The 16,022-nt window shown below is 49.7% G+C and overlaps 1 protein-coding gene across 4 annotated transcripts in view; it reads right to left on the reverse strand.

Moving 5' to 3' along the window:
- LOC144168917 (uncharacterized) overlaps positions 1–9,923 on the reverse strand; it is a 39,511-nt gene extending 29,588 nt beyond the window's left edge. For all 4 annotated transcript variants that reach the window (XR_013322292.1, XM_077697914.1, XM_077697912.1 and 1 more), the window contains exons 1-2: positions 9,661–9,923; positions 7,962–8,055 (exon numbers count right to left, since the gene is read on the reverse strand). Coding sequence is in view for 1 of the 4 variants with exons in the window: in XM_077697914.1 (XP_077554040.1) it covers positions 7,962–7,972 (11 nt within the window). In the remaining 3 variants the exon portion in view is untranslated. The remainder of the gene's footprint in view (positions 1–7,961; positions 8,056–9,660) is intronic.
- Between the last annotated feature and the right edge of the window lie 6,099 nt (positions 9,924–16,022).

The raw sequence follows: 16,022 nt of genomic DNA on the forward strand, positions 1-16,022 counted from the left end.
TAGCTGCCTCTCAGCTGGCAGCTCCTCCCTTGGACAGGGATCTCGGTGGCCCTGGTGTCTTTTCTTCTGCTCTTCCGTGTTTGTGTTTGACGCGCTGTGATGTGCCTCTCAGCTGACAACTAGTACCTTGGACAGGGAACTTCTTGCCCCTGCTGTCGTTTCTTGTGGTGTAACGTGTGCCGTGTTTGACGTGCTGTTATCTGCCTCTCAGCTGGCAGCTACTCCCTTGGACAGGGATCTCGGTGGCCCTGGTGTCTTTTCTTCTGCTCTTCCGTGTTTGTGTTTGACGCGCTGTGATGTGCCTCTCAGCTGACAACTAGTACCTTGGACAGGGAACTTCTTGATCCTGCTGTCGTTTCTTGTGGTGTAACGTGTGCCGTGTTTGACGTGCTGTTAGCTGCCTCTCAGCTGGCAGCTACTCCCTTGGACAGGGATCTCGGTGGCCCTGGTGTCTTTTCTTCTGCTCTTCCGTGTTTGTGTTTGACGCGCTGTGATGTGCCTCTCAGCTGACAACTAGTACCTTGGACAGGGAACTTCTTGCCCCTGCTGTCGTTTCTTGTGGTGTAACGTGTGCCGTGTTTGACGTGCTGTTATCTGCCTCTCAGCTGGCAGCTACTCCCTTGGACAGGGATCTCGGTGGCCCTGGTGTCTTTTCTTCTGCTCTTCCGTGTTTGTGTTTGACGCGCTGTGATGTGCCTCTCAGCTGACAACTAGTACCTTGGACAGGGAACTTCTTGCCCCTGCTGTCGTTTCTTGTGGTGTAACGTGTGCCGTGTTTGACGTGCTGTTATCTGCCTCTCAGCTGGCAGCTACTCCCTTGGACAGGGATCTCGGTGGCCCTGGTGTCTTTTCTTCTGCTCTTCCGTGTTTGTGTTTGACGCGCTGTGATGTGCCTCTCAGCTGACAACTAGTACCTTGGACAGGGAACTTCTTGCCCCTGCTGTCGTTTCTTGTGGTGTAACGTGTGCCGTGTTTGACGTGCTGTTATCTGCCTCTCAGCTGGCAGCTCCTCCCTTGGACAGGGATCTCGGTGGCCCTGGTGTCTTTTCTTCTGCTCTTCCGTGTTTGTGTTTGACGCGCTGTGATGTGCCTCTCAGCTGACAACTAGTACCTTGTACAGAGAACTTGCTGACCCGGCTATCGTTTCTTGTGGTGTTACATGTGCCTCTCGGCTGACTAGTACCTTGGACAGGGAACTTCGTGACCCTGCTGTCGTTTCTTGTGGTGTTACATGTGCCGTGTTTGGCGCGCTGTGATCTGCCTCTCGGCTGACAACTAGGACAGGGAACATGGTGACCCTGGTGTCCTTTCTTGTGGTGTTTCGTGTTTGACGTGCTCTGTTCTGGCTTTGTCGGCAGACAGAGAGCACCTCTGACAGGGTGCGTGTTGACCCTGGTATCTTTTCCTATGGTGTTCAGTGTTGCCTGCAACATGTTCTGCCCCCATCTGCTGACAGTGACTGCCTGCGACAGGGAACTTGGTGGCCTTGGGGACCTTTTTTTGTGTTGTTGAGTGTTTGACGCACGTGTTCTAGCTCTGCCGGCTGATAGTGACTGCCTGTGACAGGGAACTTGGTGGCCTTGGGGCCCTTTTTTGTGGTGTTCAGTGTTTGCGGCACGTTTTCGGGCTCTGTGGGCTGAGTGACTGCCTGTGATAGAGAACTTGGTGGCCTTGGTAGTCTTTCCTGAGATGTTGCTCGTTTTAACGTAATGCTGCCACTGCGTGCTATGAACGAGTGCATGCGACTTGAAACTTATTGGCCTTGCAGTCTTTCCCGAGATGTTGCTCGTTTTGACGTAATGCTGCCACTATCTGCTATGAACGAGTATCCGTGACCCGAAACTCAGTGGCCTGCCACTATCTGCTATGAACGAGTATCCGTGACCCGAAACTCAGTGGCCTTGGCAGCTGAGATTTTGCCCGTTTTGACGTAATGCTGCCACTATCTGCTATGAACGAGTGCCCGTGACCGGAAACTGAGTGGCCTTGGCAGTCCTTCCTGAGATGTTGCTCCTTTTGACGTAATGCTGCCACAATCTGCTATGAACGAGTGCCCGTGACTGGAAACTCAGTGGCCTTGGCAGTCTTTCCTGAGATGTTGCTCGTTTTGATGAAATGCTGCCACTGGCTCTATGAACGAGTGTCCGTGACCGGAAACTCAGTGGCCTTGGCAGTCTTTTCTGAGATCTTGCTCGTTTTGATGTAATGCTGCCACTATCTGCTATGAACGAGTGTCCGTGACCGGAAAATCAGTGGCCTTGGCAGTCTTTCCTGAGATGTTGCTCGTTTTGACGTAATGGTGCCGCTATCTGCTATGAACGAGTGCCAGTGACAGGAAACTTATTGGCCTTGCCAGTCTTTCCTGAGGTGTTGCTCGTTTTAACGTAATGCTGCCACTGTCTGCTATGAACGAGTGCATGTGACCGGAAACTTATTGGCCTTGGCAGTCTTTCCTGAGATGTTGCTCGTTTTGACGTAATTCTGCCACTGTCCACTATGAGCGAGTACTTGTGACATGGACCTTGTCTCGTCGGCTGACGAGCGACGATAAGAGCGACCACACCGACCGGTTGCTGGAACTCAAGTGCCTTTATTAAGCGAAGAGAAATTAACCCCCCGGTCCCCGATGGAGCGGCGGCGCAGGCGTGGAACACGATAGCTCACGCGTCATACATCCGGCGGGTCCCGTAACGCGAACCGCCTTCCGAGCGAGCATGAGAAACGCACCTTCAGCGCGCCGTGAAATGTGCGTCCACTACATCCCCCCTTCTGAGAGAATTGTGTTTTACAAGTCCAGCCTTTTCGGGCGCTTGACCTGTCGGCCGGACCTGGTCACTCGTGGGTCACTGTCACTGTCGCACTTGGTTGATGGTGACATCGCTGTTGTTTCAGCCGTTGCTTCTGGCTGCTCGGTGCGCTGATTTGAAGTTAGCTCTCTACTTTGATCCGCGGAGCTTTCGACCGTCACTGCTGGTGCTTCACCTGTGCTTGAATAACTGTCAGACGCAAGGCCCTCAGGCATGCCTGCACCGTTGAATGGCACCAAATGCCGACGGTTGCGCTGAATGATGCCTTTCGGTGTTTCCACCACATATGAGCGCGGTCTTCTTGCTGGGCTAAGCACCTTTGCTGCGCATGACATATCCTGCACCCACACATCCTCCCCGTCAGCGAGTGGGTGGAGTTGATGGGCGGCGTGACGACGGTTGAAGACTTGACTTTGTTTTGTTCGGTTAGCTTTATCCTTAGCTGTGAATTTATCGTGCTGTGGCCACTCCGGTTGCAGGGTGTCTGGCATCTTCGGCACTGTCGTTTGCAGGCGTCGGCCCATTAGGAGCTGCGACGGGCTGTATCCGCTCACTCCTGGCGTGTCGCGGTATACCAGAAGCGCCATGTGTGGGTCTCGTCGGCTGACTGTGGGTAACCCGGGCTGCTCGTGATGTGATGAAATCCGTAGGTCTGCGCGAACTCGGCGAACACCCGTGACAAAAATTGCGGGCCGTTGTCGGACACGAACACATCAGGTATTCCATGTCGCGCGAACGTGCTCTTGACAGCCGCAATGACAGCTGTGGAGGTGGTCGACGACAAGCTGTTTACTTCCGGAAAACGAAAGTAGTAGTCCACCACGATTATGTAGTGAGTTCCGTCAAGTTCAAACAAGTCTTCGCCTACACGCTGCCATGGCCGATTTGGAGTCGGTGTTGCGATTAGTGGCTCCGAACGCTGAACTCTCGTCCGAGTGCATTTCTCACACGATGTTACGAGCTGCTCAATTTCGCTGTTAAGGGTAGGCCACCAAACTGCGTCCCTTGCCCTTGCTTTGCACCGTCCAATGCCCAGGTGGCCTTCGTGGATTTGCTGAAGTACCTCACGGCGCATCAAGCTTAGAATAATGATGCACCGATCTTTGAGCAAGAAGCCATCGCACACTGTGATGTTGCCTCTTTCCTTCCAGTACTCCCTTAGATGAACTGGGACCTTTGAGACGTTTTCTGGCCATCCTTTCTCACAGAAGCGGAGTAGCCCAGAACAGAGGCCGTCTTCCGCTTGGTGCTTGCGTAACGCATCCATGCGGGAGGACATGAGGTTGGCAGCTGCTGTAACGACTTCCCCGACGAATAACTCGATGGAGTCTGTCTGCCGTTGACTTCGTTCCGGATCGTGTCCCTGAATAGGAGCCCTTGACAGCGTGTCTGCCGTGGCAATCAGCTTGCCAGGGAAGTAGAGAACAGTGAACTGATAGCGCATGAGACGGATTCGCAAGCGCTGGATTCTGGGCGGAATCATGTCGAGTTCTGCTGATCCCAGGAGCATGACTAAAGGACGATGATCCGTTTCGACTTGAAATGCGATGCCCCTCAGAAACTGATCGAACCTCTCGACAGCCCACGTCACAGCCAAAGCTTCTTTTTCCGTCTGACTGTAGCGGCTTTCAGTGTCCGTTAGAGATCGTGAGGCGTAGGCAACCGCTCGTCGTTCTCCCGATGGTTGATGTTGAAGCAATACGGCTCCGAGACCATATGAGCTTGCGTCAGCTGACACAACCGTGGGGTACGATGGATCATATTTAGCCATGCAGACCTCTGACCTGAGCAAGCTTTTGAGCTTGTCGAAAGCAGCTTGCTGGCACGGTCCCCAAAGCCACGAGTTTCTCTTTTGAAGCAATGCCCTGATCGCTGCTGTGATGTCGGAAAGATGAGGAATGAAGCGGCCCACATGGTTCGCCATTCCCAGCAGTCTTCGGACACCGCTGACATCCAATGGGGTTGGTAACTTGGCCAAGGCCTCGACCTTTTCTGGATCGGGACTGATTCCTTGTGCGCTAACCATGACTCCAAGAAACTTGACTTGGGTTGCAGAAAACGTGCACTTCTTGCGGTTCAGCTTGATTCCCGCCTCTTCCAAGCGCTGTAACACCTGCTTGAGACGTTGGTCATGCTCTTGCTGCGATGCTCCGAAGACAAGAATGTCGTCAATCATGCTCACAACTCCTTCGAGGCCCTCCAGAATTCTGCTCATCTGTCGATCAAAATATTCTGGCGCTGAGCAAATTCCAAAAGGTAGCCTTTGGAAACAGAACCTTCCCATTGGTGTTATGAACGTAGTGAGTTCTTGACTTTCTTCGGAAAGCTTAACCTGGTGAAAGCTAGCGGTAGCATCGAGCTTAGAGAATACCTTTGCTGACCCGAGGCGTCCCAGGATGTTCTCGACTGAGGGTAGTATGTGACGCTCCCGAAGCACGACTTCGTTGAGTCGGGTGAGGTCAACGCATATTCGGTAGCCTCCTCCGCCTTTTGGAACGGCTACCATACTGGAACACCATGGTGTGGGACGGTCCACCCGTCGGATGCCTCCCTGGGATTCGAGCTTGCTGAGCTCCTCTCGAACTGGTTTGTGAAGCGGAATCGGTACTCTTCTCGGCACCACGCTGAGTGAGAACGGTTTGGCTCCTGGTTGGAGACGTATCACGTATTCGTCTTGCAGCTCGCCCAAGCCATCGAAGAGACTGTCCTTCAAAGTGACGGTAGAATCCGTTACACTGCCCACGAACCGTATAACCCCGAGAGCCTGTATCGCAGGGAATCCAAGAAGTGGCGGGTCTTGCGAAGGCACAACATACACTGTTTGCACTGTAGACCTGCCTTTCCAGCTCAGTTTCGCTTGGAATGTTCCAAGAACGGTGAGGGAGTAATTTCCTGGGCCCGTAAGCTCACCTTCTGGCTTTTGCAGCTGTTTATGTATGCCTGAAAACGAGTCCGGTACCACTGTCACCTCCGCCCCCGAGTCAACCTTGAAGTTAGCGTTGTGACCGTTGACGGCCACTTTTACGAACTTGGCTCTGGTGAGGGCTGCTACGGAGTGAAGTGTGAGAGCTCCCATGTTCTTCTTGCTTTTCTTTTCGCAGACTGCTTCGAAGTGTCCAATCCGATTACACCCTTTGCACTTGGCTTGCCTAGCTGGGCAGTCTGCTCGAGGATGCGTTGGTCGACCGCAGTATCTGCAGCTCCTGGTAGCGTCGCTTGTGTTGGACTTCGTAACACGCATGCCGGAGCTCCCTTGAGAATCCGAGCCATGTCGCGGCTTTTGGAAGCGCTTTTGAACTTTGGCCTCGGCGACAGTGAGCAGGATTCCGCTCTTTTTGGAACACCACTGCACGGGCTTTCACGGCATCTTCGTTGATGCGAGCCTGTAGTCTTGCTTCTTCAAGGGTAAGCTTTTGTGTTCAGCACAGTTTGTCCACAAGGTTAGAGTCCCAGAGACCCACGACGAACCTGTCTCGAACGAGTCGTTCTTCCACTTCCGCTGAGGCGTAGTTGCACTTTTTGACAAGTGTACGCAGTGCACTGTAGAACTCGTCTACGGTCTCGCCTACGCCCTGGGTTCGACGGTGGAAGCGGACACTTTCGTAGACCTCGTTGACCGGGTGGATGAAGTGATCGGTGAACTTCTTCTTGACTGCTTCTAGCGAGCTCCAGTCTTCGCTGGACAATGCTAGTGTAGAGAACGCGGCGGGCGTCTTGGGAGCCCATGGCGTAAAGAAGCGTTCTGACCTGTACTTCTCCCGGCGCTTGGTAGAGCCCAGATGCATAGCAATAGTCGTCGAACTGGTACACCCATTCTTTCCAGGAGCTTGGGTTCCCAAAATCGAATTTTGGTGGCGGTTGAAGCCCGGTGCCGCTGAACTGGATAGAAGGCTTGATCTCTCCATCCGCCATAGCGTGTTTTGCAGGCTACGCACCTTAGACTGATTGCTATTAATAATCGATTGATGTGTCGCTACTTTATCCCACTTCTGACACCATGTCTCGTGACGATAAGAGCGACCACACCGACCGGTTGCTGGAACTCAAGTGCCTTTATCAAGCGAAGAGAAATAAACCCCCCCCCCGGTCCCCGATGGAGCGGCGGCGCAGGCATGGAACACAATAGCTCACGCGTCATACATCCGGCGGGTCCGGTAACGCAAACCGCCGCCCGAGCGAGCGTGAGAAACGCACCTTCAGCGCGCCGTGAAATGCGCGTCCACTACAGACCTTAGTGGCATTGGCATTCATGCCCATCGTGTACCATCTTTGATGTGATGAGTTCTGTTTGTGTTGGCTGACAGCGAGTACCCACAACGAGGAACTTAGCAATATGTTTGAGATGTGCCACCTTTTGGTTTAATGGGTGCTGCATAAATGACTAAATAAAAGGAAATTTTTCACGAATGTTATGAAATACCTGGGGAGAGGTTGAGGGTTTCGATATGTGTGCCTAAGAAAATGCACACAATACGACCAGCCCTTTTTAATGACAGGTTGCTTTGATTGATTTGATTGTGGGGTTTAACGCGCCGACGCAACGCAGGCGATGAGGCGCGCCGTAGTGGAGGGCTCCGGGTTAATTTTGACCACCTGGGGGTCTTTATCGTGCGCCGAAATCTCGTACACACGGGCGTTTTTGCTTTTCGCCTCCATCAGAAAAGCGGCCGCCGCGGCCGGGAATCAAACCCGCGACCTCGTGCTCAGCAGCGCAACGCCTTAGCCACTGAGCCACCGCGGCGGGTGCACACAGGTTGCTTTCCAGTAATGTCACTGTGCACATGGAAACTCCCCTTTGGAAATAATGCCTACGACTGCACATGCTTGGTTCTTTGAAATCCTTATTAGGCATTTACTTTTTCCCTAAGCTTGTGCACTATGACTGGTTAGTCAGGCCAAGGCCAGATGTCAAAAGGTTACACCATCATCGGTAAACAAGAAATGGGGCATAAAGAGAAATAACGTCAAGCTAACAGGTCATATTACACCAGCCACAAAAAATGCTTGTGGAATAGCATAAAAAAAGGAAGGACAGAACACTAGATAAATTAACAAGAATACGAAGTAAACAACAGAACACGAGATAAAGTAACAAGAATATGAAGTAAATGACAGAACACAAGATAAATTACTAAGAATGCGAAGTAAACTCACATCATGGGCATGATGTATGGGCATGGCTGGGTTCTGTGGCTTGCTGGTTGTCTGTCTGGGACGAATCAGTGGAGAATGGGGTGGCCAGGCACCGCTGAATATGTAGTGGAGACATGCACGAGGCCAAATATGCAATTGGAAATTATGTGAGAAGGAGGCTGAGCTGTGACAGCCACTCATTAACATTGAGCATGGCTGTTTGGAACACTGCCCTGGATGTCATGTTTACAACTTTGCCTGTTCGTTACTTGTAACATTGAATTTTCATTGCATAGAGGATAAATTTCTTGCGCTACTAAAGGCATAAACAGTTTCTGCAAGGCACAAAGTTCTCAATTTCACTCCTTTGTACTTCATTCAGCCTGCAGTGAAAGGCATGCAACTTGATACAAGAATAATGAACATGCAAACAAAACAATCGTGTCAACAAGTTGCTACTATGATAGCAATTGCAAAACCCAACCTCAGTTTAAGTGTGACAAAATGTATATCACATGTATTGATCGCGTTTCGTATGTTCGCAGTGACATGCACATAATGTTTGTTTAAACCTGTCACACACTATCCGCTAGCTCAAACGGTGGCCAGCATGTCACTCATCTTTTAGTGAAACTCTGAAATGCTTCAGCAATGCATAGCCCGGTTCCACATTTAATACTGGCCTTGGATTGCGCAAGCAACTGAGCGTGTCGTGTAAATTTGGCGCGCCAACGCACTAGCACGGCTGACCGGATTACCAGTGGGATCTTAGGCGCTTCTTCTGGGAACATCAAATGCGACCAGTTACATTTGTACCTAATTTACACGGTGCTTTCTTTCGTACGTAACCGTTACGCTGTGCAAGTACGGCGTCACCCAGCAACAAAAGACGGCTGGCGCATCCCTACTCGAGACCGCGTTAATTCATCGCAGTGCGCCTCGCAGATACCGAACTCGCGAGACCGGCTGCCGCAGTCGCGACCATCCGCCTCGCGGCCCCAACACAGGCGTCTTGATATGCGTGCCGTACTCCTGAAAGTCAACAAAATCAAGCGTCGTGAAATTGCCGTACTCGCTCGCCGGCGCGCGGCCCGAACTCTCTCAGCGTTACCTGTCCTTGCATATTATATTATCCCCCTCTACTTTCTAAATTTTCATCTGTTTAACTACAACTCGTGCGTCCTCATCTCTTGCCTACTTTTCTTCCAGCACAACTCCGCCAGGTCGATGTGCAGGCTGTCGGGGCGCGTTCGCGAGTGAGTATACGGCTATTTCACGACGCGTACGGCTCCGCTTATCACGACGCCCGTCTTGGGTCCGCAAAGCGGCCGGTCGCGACGACGGCAGCTGGTCTCGCGAGCACAGTGGCTGCGAGGCGCACCACATAACAGTTTCGGGTAGCGGGGAGAGATTTCACAACGGCGCCAGCCGAATACGCAAGGGCAGGGAACGGTGCCACAGAGAAACTTACAATCACGGGGGAGAAAGTGAGAGTTCGGGCCGCGAGACGGGCGCGCTCCAGCGAGCGAGTACGGCTGATTTTGTTGTCGAGCTCCACACACCCCCTACGGCTCCATCACCCCCTTCCCCACCCCACACACAAAGAAATCCAGCACTCTCATTTGCAACAATAAAGTAGTTTGAGTACGTACGTTTACGTGAGCGCAACTACCACAGAGCCTAATAGTGTCTACAGCTACACTCCGCTGTGTAAACTTACCTTTAACATTCGGTCGCTGAAGCTTTTTCTTCTTTCCGGCGGGGTAGGGCTGCGCCAAAAAACAGCGCTATCCAGAATCGGCCGCGGCTTCCCCGTCCTTCCTGCTTCGTCAGCGCAGCAAGCGTGCCGAAGTAAGTATACCGCCTTCGGATAAAAAGCTTTTTCAACTCCGCTGGCCTTATTTATCCCTACGAGGGCCAGTGAGCCGCCCGTCGTAAGCGGTGCGGACATTTTTCCGTCCTCCATTGCTTCCGTGATAAAAACGTGCCGAAAACAGAACTAACAAACCTCTCAGAGCCGAGAAGCCATATCCATAGCCCTTTGCACGAGCCACTTGCTGCCAATCCGATTCCCACAGTACCCACAATTCCCATGGCGGCGTACGATCGCAGCGCCAGATTCCTCTCTAGTTGTTATGTATGAAACTCTATGGTTTGAAACACTCGTAAAGTAGGGCAACGGGGCTCTACAAACGGTGTACTAGGGTGCCTTGATTCACGAGCGTATCCGCAGTACGGCAGCGCTGGAATCGAGGCGCTCGACTTGTAGCAGTGGAACGCGGTAAATTTAAATTGACTTGAGAAGGCCTCTAGCGTGTTACCGTGGGAGGAACGAGACGGGAGAAAAAATTACTTCCACCTCCCCTCGCGGGAACCCCTGTGTAGATGCGACGCATAGGGGGTTCCGTTGTTGTTTCCGTTAGGTTGATTCTCCCATCGCGTGTAACGTGCGTGAACCCCCTGCCGTGGCTAGGACGCAACGTTGCGCGGCTATGACGCAACACAATCCAACACATTCCACTTTAATCCAATCCGAATCCAATCCAGTCCAATCCGATCCAATCCAAGCCATGCCAAGCCAAGCCATGCCAATCCAATCCAATGCCCCTCGCGAGAGAGTGTTCGCTATCGGAGGGGAGAGTGGGTGAGCGGCGGAGAGCGCACCTCACGCGGCGAGGAGAATGGGGGAGGGGTGTGGACGGACAATGACAACGCCGTATAGAGGGACAAGGCGAGTGAATGAGATGCCGTCGCATCTAAAACGAGACGGGAGAGGAACAGCATGAGACGTGAGCGGAAACAGAAGGGAGGCATTTATTTGGCAGGGGCAGCAGTCGACTCTCGTCTTTCATCGACATTTGCAACGAAAGGCGCACATACGCGGCCATTTATTATAAATTACTGTGCACAAAATATGCACTAAAATAGTTTGGCACTGACGGGGCTGTCCTCAGCACCTGCCCTTTACAGCCGTGACGTGCTACAGGTGTGTAACGCCTACATGATCAATATAGCAGGTTTATTTGGGTATGGTGCACCAACTTAGCATTTTAATTATTATTACACTGGACACAGATGCGTGATACATCTAACGGGCCGGCTTCATCTGCTATATGAGACGTTTTCTGGAGAGACGAATAAACACTAATGGAACCACGAGTGTGCAACTTCTCGGTGAAAACCGCTGCACTTTCGGTGCGCTCTGAAGAGCTTGACGGAAAGATGAAAAATAAGCTCTTTAAAAGCACCCCCGTTCCACTTTACGACGGCCTAAAGGATCGGCTGCTTTTCTCGGTAGAGTAAACGAAGCACTAACTCAATCACCGTCACCCGTCTTATCTGTAGCTCTGTGAAGCGACTGCGCTGAAAGCGGTTGAAATGCATAGTTGAATTTCGCGAACTTCCCCCGCGCCCCTTTCGCTCTGTTAAAGCCCCGTTAAGAAAAATGGTGGGTCCCCTTTAGTCGCTTAAGTGGTCCGAGAAAGCCAGCTCTTCTTCAAGAAGAAAAAACCAGCTGGGAGTGGGCTCTTGTTTTTGCTTTTTCACGTAATTTCCTTTCTTTTATGTGTTTTTTTTATGTAGCTCAGGTTGTGTTTGTTTTTAAGAATGCAACAAGTCCAACTTTCTCTCTTTTCACGGGAGCTATTAACACTTTACGCTGTAGTTAGTTTTGTATTAGCGGCCTGATATTGAGCTGTTAAAACCTTTCCGTAGCCATTGGACTCACGTAGTGATTGCGCAAAGTGAGGGGTTACATAATAGTTCCTATTAGAAGTGCCGCTGCTTTTTATATCTTCTACCGACCCAGACAAAATAACCCGTGTTTAAATTGTATTTTCAGCAGTGAAACGCATATAACGAGAATTAAAGCGTCTTTTCGTATGTCGAAGTGGTGTTCTGTAACGATCGTCCGCGTCGGCTCTCCTGTATTGACGACGGGTGGCCATTCCCAAACATTTGCAGCACCACTCTGCAATAAGTATTCAGAAGCCGTGCGTGATAGTCACCGTAGCTGTACATTTGCTAATAGGCCGTGAGACATGTACTATAAATGTCTGTTAGGAACAAGCCAGTTAACCGAAATTCTCATATATACCGAACAACGCTGGAACCTTTGTTTGCCAGTGTGCTGGTTCGGGTCTGTTGGTAGGACATGGCAAAGAATGGAAGCGTTAGTACTAACAAGGAGAAGCGACTAGTAGCGCCTTGTGTGGGTCTGTTCACTTGTCCTTGTTGTGTTGGCTCTCCGTGATTTGTGCCTTGCAACGTTCATTTTGTCCTCCATACAGTCATCGAGAAAACAATGCGCTAATGCGACAAGCTTCACATGTACTCTTCTGTTCGGACGAACTTTCGCCGAGAATATGGTTGTCTTGTCGGGGTATCGACGTGATGTAAGCGAATGAAAAAATAAAATTAAACGCGTTACAGCTATAATGACTACCTTAGTAGGGTACATGCTTGGCAATTGTAGGCTCTCTTGTAGGAGACCTTGATGTGTTTAGGAATGGTACCTCCGAGGACGTCATACACGCTATCAAGGCGTCTAACTGGTGACGTGTGACCGAGGACATGCTCTCCTGAACTCGTGTGTGCTTTTAAAGACGATAGTCTTCCTTGGGCTACTGAACGTGAAAATTTGTCTATCTGTAATTCAATTCAGCCACCCTGCCAAAGCGAAACAGAAGTTGCACAATAGGTTTATATACCCAGAGCCAACTCTAAACGTCCAAGTCTGGTGGCAATATTCATTCTTGTCATCATTGTTGAGCAAAACAAAAACATTACGCAGTTACGAGGCAAAAAATTAGTGCGAAGTAATATTCGCAGTGTTCCTTTACAACGAATTAATGGATGCTTGATTTTCAAATGGAAGACTCCATCCACTGCATGAAATATTCACTGCGTTGCCTGCTGTCGCCTGCGCCACTATGTCTTCTAGCGGCATTTTAAGAAGTCAAACCGAAACAGTTACAAATCATTCCACTAGATAATTTCCACGTTCCTCTTGGAAGGCACATGGAATAGGGCAACGTGGCTCTAGAGACATTAAAACAGGAAGCCTCGATTCACGCGTGTCTCCGCCGTACGGAAGCGCTGGCATCGAGCACCCGGCAAGCAGCAATGGAACAGGGTAAGTTTAAATTGACTTTACAAAAAGCCTCTTATTTTGAGAGGGACGAGACTGGAGACGAACAGTATGAGAGGTGTGTGGACAGGCAAGGAAATCATTTACTTGGCAGGGGCGCCAGTCGACTATCGTCTTTCCTTGAGATTTGTAACGAAAGGAGCAGATAGCGACCATTTTTTGCTTTTCTTTTCTATGTATTTCTTTCTGTCGTCTTTGGTAGCCTAATTGACGTCACTTTTTCAATGTTAAATAGCAGACTCCATATTGTGTGATAACTTCCCAAGACGGTAATCCTGAACCCGCCGTCGCCTGCTGCTATATTGCATGACGTTCATGCGGTGACTCCGCACGCGGGAAGCGTTTACTGCCCAATTTCGAGGTGCGGTTACCACAGCCCAACTCTTAGCGTAATAACAGAAAACTATGCTGATGCCACACATGCATTCATTTTTAAATCAGCGCTTGGAAAGCGCGGAAATGAATACAACAGTAATTTTGTTTCCTTTCTCTTTAAAAACGTCGTTTTTTTTTGGGTCATCTGAGTCACTCATGTGTGTCTGGACAACTGCCGAGTGTTGCTGCATTTGTAAAGGAGAGGCAAGTGCTGCTCTCTTGTGGTACTATTACATTAAATACATACCTACAGTATTTTTGCCTCCCAACCATGTATACGAAATAAAAAACTTTATTCCTTTCAATAAAACCCCGCCTCGTGCGAAACCCCGGCTGCTGCAAATTTCGAAAGAAATTGTTGCGCCTTTTAAAAGATCCTTTAGAAAGTTTTAGCCCCAGTTCCGGGCAATGGGTGTAGCCGTTTGAAATCTGCAGCAGTTCAGTAAAACCACTTGACGTTTACAAAGGTGGAGGTTGGCAATGCAACTGTTAAGGGCTGTTAATAACAGGTGCGCGTCTTCTCACAAAGATGGAATAGCCTACACGCAGTAATTTTGCCGGATAGAAACACAAGCTAACATTTTCATCTTTGCTGCATGTCATCAGTTTTAAGGCCAGCCACAAATCATGCACCATTCGTAGCAAAAAATACGTAAACCTCAGAACAGATGCCACGAAACGCCCTGAAGCGTCTAAAAGACGAATGCACACACAGCCACAGTTTTCCGTCCGGAAGCTCAGGACACAACTAAGTTCTACGCATAAAACGTTTTGTTCGAATTTTCAAATTTTCATTCCGTGTACCAAATAGAGAATAAGGCCATAAATGAGTAACACAAGGTGTCTCGTGTTGTTGTGAAACACCTTCCGCCCTACCCTCCCTTCGAGGTTGCCTTCTGCGCGGGAAAAACATATTTCTGTTAAAAACCCGGCTGAATTCAGAAATATTTACAAGTGCGGTATGGAAAGTGATGTACACACACATCTGCGGGAAAATGGTACGTGTTACGTCATGCCCTTTGGCATTCCAATTTCAATTCGTTCAACTTGTCTCCATGAGCCCAAGGCAACTTTTAAGTTGAAGGCAACCGACCAACAACCCAGATTATTGCCCACTTTGGTATATCAAAAGCATTCTTGCGTGGCTGCCGAAAATTCTGAACGACAAAATGCCATAACTGTTCTTCAATATACCTTCCTTTCAACTGCTTTGTGGGTCCACACACAGACTTTCGCCCTTGTTATAAAGTCGGGGCGTTTCAAGGTCTATAAACATGTGCCTTATTGGTGTATGTTGTCCGTAAAAGAATGTCGAAATTGTTTCGAGCAGTGTGTACAAAAACGGACGCTTCTTACAGAACAAATACAAGAACATTGCAGTAGGTGTTCGGATGTCGCGTTACGTTGCACTAGAATTTTCAGTATTGTTCCGGTCGAGCACAATTTCTACATAGCGGTTCATCCTCTGCACTTTTAGTGACAACTAAAAAACACGAGAACCCTCGTTAAATGCACTTCAACATGCTGTGCAATGTAAACCGCCGCTTTTATGCATGAAGTAATACGCCATTGTAGATACGCTCAATGAGGGTTGCTGAGAATAAAAAAGAATGTATAAAAATGGTAGCATTTCCACTCAGTGGATGATGGCGAGGGTGCGGATTACGGGGACTCGAAATGACATCCAAGTTGCGCCTCGAGTGACACCCGATTTGCGCCCCGACCGTCATTCGATTTGAGCCGTGGGTTGCACCTTGATTATTTCCTAAATGAAACTGCAACTCATGGCTAAAATCGAATTTCGCTTGATTTTCGCTTGATGGTGGTGTGCGCATGGATGAACACGGACGGACATTAGGAGGTCCTAAGGTACACCGCACCGTTACAGGTGAGGGAGTAATCCGTTTGACACTCGGGTCCTAACTCACGGTCGTAGCCAAAGTCGCACGCATTGTTTTACAGTGTTGTGATGTATTCTGTAGAAGAGTAGCAATGCTTCAGAATTATTATGAGAAGGCCTTCGATAAAGTGTGTCACGAAATCTTGTTCTGCATTCTGGACTATGTTAATGTTGGTGATGTTGTGAAGGAGAGTGTACGTATGGCGTATCGTGAATGTTTCACAAAATTGATTGTAAACAAGCATGTATCCAAAACAAGCATGTATTTCAGTTTTATTTTCTGTGAGACAGGGACACCCTGCCTCTATTGTTTTGCATTTTTTGGAACCCTTTTGTTTGCGCATAATCAATGATGATGGTGTGCGCGGGTTTTGCCTACACTCGAGTGAGGTCAGCCTATTAACATATGCGGATGACGTGGCTGTATTTTGTGAGGACAAGGAGAGCATCAGCAAAGCAATAATGACAACAAAAGAATTTTGTCGCGTGCAAAGAGTTCTGTTAATTGGGCAAAGTGTGTGGGTTTTTTTTCATGGGGAGTGGGCGGCAGCACCACCAGTTTTTGAAAATGTGTCATGGTAACGCACACCAGTGCGTTATCTCGGAGTTCCCCTGGACAGTTATCAGGATAGCCGCGATTACTGGGAATCCGAAACGG

This window comes from Haemaphysalis longicornis, unplaced genomic scaffold (genome assembly GCF_048455015.1).
Source record: "Haemaphysalis longicornis isolate Haplotype H1 unplaced genomic scaffold, Haemaphysalis longicornis Haplotype H1 scaffold_2, whole genome shotgun sequence".
Classification (NCBI taxonomy): domain Eukaryota; kingdom Metazoa; phylum Arthropoda; class Arachnida; order Ixodida; family Ixodidae; genus Haemaphysalis; species Haemaphysalis longicornis.